Raw genomic sequence first — 3,053 nt, 5'->3', positions numbered from 1 at the left:
TACTCAAGGTTGCTGTTCGTCAGGCCGATTAGAGAGCTTCTTGAGATCGGATGCCTATACCAAAGTTTTTTTTTGTTTGAGGTCTTAAAAGAAGTTTTTAGTTTAAATTGCATTAATTTTGCAATGTATTAATATTATACTTTCTGATAGAAGGCAAACATACCCATTGATCATTGATCTAAATGTAGAACGATTATTAAATTTGTGACGTCTTCTGAATATTTAAATGTTACATTTTGTTTTTGTAGTGTTGATTATCTTTGATATAAATTTGTTCTAAATTCAATACAAGCTGGTATTCAATAACAATATTGATTTGAATATAATTTGTTAAATATATTATGTATTTTCTTTTAAAAAGTTCTAATAAAGCACAGAGAAAAAGCATTGTTATTTAGGTTATGATACTCAATGAGAAAATGTCAAAACTCTAGAAAAAAAATCAATTAGAGGTGAGATAACATTAAACTAGAAATAAGTTAAAGAGCTTTACATGTGAATTAAGGACACAAATAAGTAATTTATTAGCTTAATCATGTCAAGACATATTTTATTGTCAATAAAAAATATGTTATCAATATTAGCTTAATGGTGTCAATACTAGTATCATAATGTCAATTTACCAACATTACATAATGTGAATTCATTAATATGTGAAATACCCTCTTTTATCTCTGATTACATGTTTGAAAAGGGATTTTTGCCAAATATGCTACATTTTTTATAAATTTTTTGGAGAATGCCACATTTTCTTCATCTTTCTAAAAATGCCACATTTGGAAAATGACATCTCCTTTGAGTTGCTGATAATAAGATTTTGTAGAGTTAGAAGATTCTTGATAAAAGGAGAGAGAACTTTACTTGATACTTGTTACCATTCTTGATCCTTTTTCAATCTTCTTCATTGATGAAGAAAGCCTTCCAATCTCACCAATCTAATAACAGTGAAAATCAATAAATATAAGTGGTGAAAAAGGTAAAAGTAACATGAGGGATCGATTGGGAAAGCGAAAGGAAGAGATGGACCTCGACCAAAGTTGTTCACACAGAAGATCCCATCCAGCAGACAAGAGATATACGTCCAAGTAACTTAACACGTTCTTTGTTCTGTGTTGAGATGCATAAAGACATCAGCCAAAACACAAAACTTCAATAGACCTCAGTGGTAAACAGATTTGAATTTGATCTCTCTTACCTTATATATTCTGATCTCCCAAGCCAGACAATTTGATCCAGGAACAAGAACGTAGATAAAAGTGCATTCTTGGACTGAAAATAACAAAAACATCCATCAACAAATATTCATCCTGGATGACTAATTAAATCCACAATCACCATCAACATTTAGTTTATCATTTTCATTTGCAATCGCTACACAAAAACCAAAATATCAATAAGATGAACACACTTCTCTATATCAATAAGATGAACACATTCTCTATATTATTCGCATGACATTACTATTATGTAACGTGAATTAATTTCAGCTCATGACTTTAGATGGTGCTTAGTACAAATCAGCTCCTTTCATGTGTGTGATGACACATGTCACCACTTAATAAGCTCCTTTCAAAGTCTCCACTCCCAACAGAGTCTTTGTCATTCCTTTAATACTGAAACCTTTTGTGTCAACTAGAACGTTTGGACAAGGGCTTTCTTTCTCAACTGGATTTTATTATAATACAAGTTAATACTATATTTAATTATGGAATATCTTAGAGAAATAGAAACAAAATAAATAAATTTTTGGCAATTGCAAGCATATCTTAAGATTCAGTGTATATTTTATCTCACCTAATTTGAAGGCTGAAAGTATTATCTTGATATTCTCGGATTTCATTGTCACTTGCCGTCCGCCGCCATGTTTCTCTGTCGTCGGCTCGTCCTCTCTTCCTTTCGTAGCTTCTCCTCCGTCGTCAAGAAAGATCCTTCCTTGGATTACCGACCACTGGCATTACGAGCGCGAGTTAATTTCCTGATCCGCTTGGGAGACCTGGACACGGCGGCCAAGCACGCACGCCTGGCTGGCCAATATAGTAGCTATTACATAATCGGCCTCAACGAGACGTGCCAAGCAATAATCGGCGCCATGTGCGAAGCCAAGAGGTACGAAGATGCCTTGGACCTGTTCCATTATTTCTACCGCGTTTCCAAGATTGCACCTTGTCGTGGTTACTTTAATCATATCATCAAACTCCACTTGGACCAAGGCCGTTTGGACGACGCTCTTAACCTCTATGACTCCTCACTGGCCAATCACGTTACGCAGTCCCTCATCTCCAAAGGTTTGGTCGACGCCGGGAGACAAGACGAAGTCATGGATCTATTAGATCAGCCGAGAAGTTTTTCCAATTTGGCGTGGGATGAGAATGTGTACAAGCCGCCCCAGTTGGAGGGGCTGTTGCGTCAAGGGGATTTTGAAAAGGCCGATGAGGTATTGGGCCATCTATTGGGGAGCTCTCATGTGCATGGTGATGGCTATGACCGTTTTGCGATTTTTAGCCACACATACATGAAGTATTGGTTCGAGCAAGGTAAGGAGGACAAGGCTATGCATTGTTACAGTCGTTTACAGTTGCGCAAACTTACGAAAGCCACTGTCGTCAACGCACTTTTGGCCCTTCTTCTCAAGTATGGCAAGAAAACTGAAGCTTGGTCCTTATTCGACCAGGTTTTGCATAGCAAGGAGATGCACAATTTGAATCATTATACGCTAAATATCATGGTGAACGAGTGTTTCAAAATTGGTCGGTTTGACCGCGCAATCCAAATTTTCCACAAGGTGAAAGCATTAAAGCTGAAGTTTCCACATGCGTGTTACAGAAACATTATCACAAGGCTTAACAAGCAGGGTATATTGTTTGAGGCAGAGCACTTGTTTCAAGAAATATGTTCAGACGAATTGGTGAGTCCTGATGTTTCTACATACACATCGATGATCGATGCATATCTAAAAGCTGGGAGAACCGAGGATGCTCTTCGTCTCTCAAACAAGATGGTTGATGCATTTCTAGGGCAGCTTGCTCGCCTCGCTTGCCTCTAATATTTCACAA

At 37.0% G+C, this 3,053-nt stretch overlaps 1 protein-coding gene across 1 annotated transcript; it reads left to right on the top strand.

Moving 5' to 3' along the window:
- Nucleotides 1,862-3,043, top strand: LOC104784429 (pentatricopeptide repeat-containing protein At3g60980, mitochondrial-like). Its single transcript, XM_010509457.1, has one exon. It carries the CDS (start codon nt 1,862-1,864, stop codon nt 3,041-3,043), a length of 1,182 nt encoding a protein of 393 aa, XP_010507759.1.

This window comes from Camelina sativa, chromosome 4 (genome assembly GCF_000633955.1).
Source record: "Camelina sativa cultivar DH55 chromosome 4, Cs, whole genome shotgun sequence".
Taxonomy (NCBI): domain Eukaryota; kingdom Viridiplantae; phylum Streptophyta; class Magnoliopsida; order Brassicales; family Brassicaceae; genus Camelina; species Camelina sativa.
Note: the sequence above shows the minus strand (reverse complement) of the source record. Positions and strands in the feature narration are given on the sequence as shown.

What these genes read in the sequence shown, in the direction of transcription:
- LOC104784429 (XM_010509457.1), top strand. Translation starts at nt 1,862, where the DNA reads ATGTTTCTCTGTCGTCGGCTCGTCCTCTCTTCCTTTCGTAGCTTCTCC.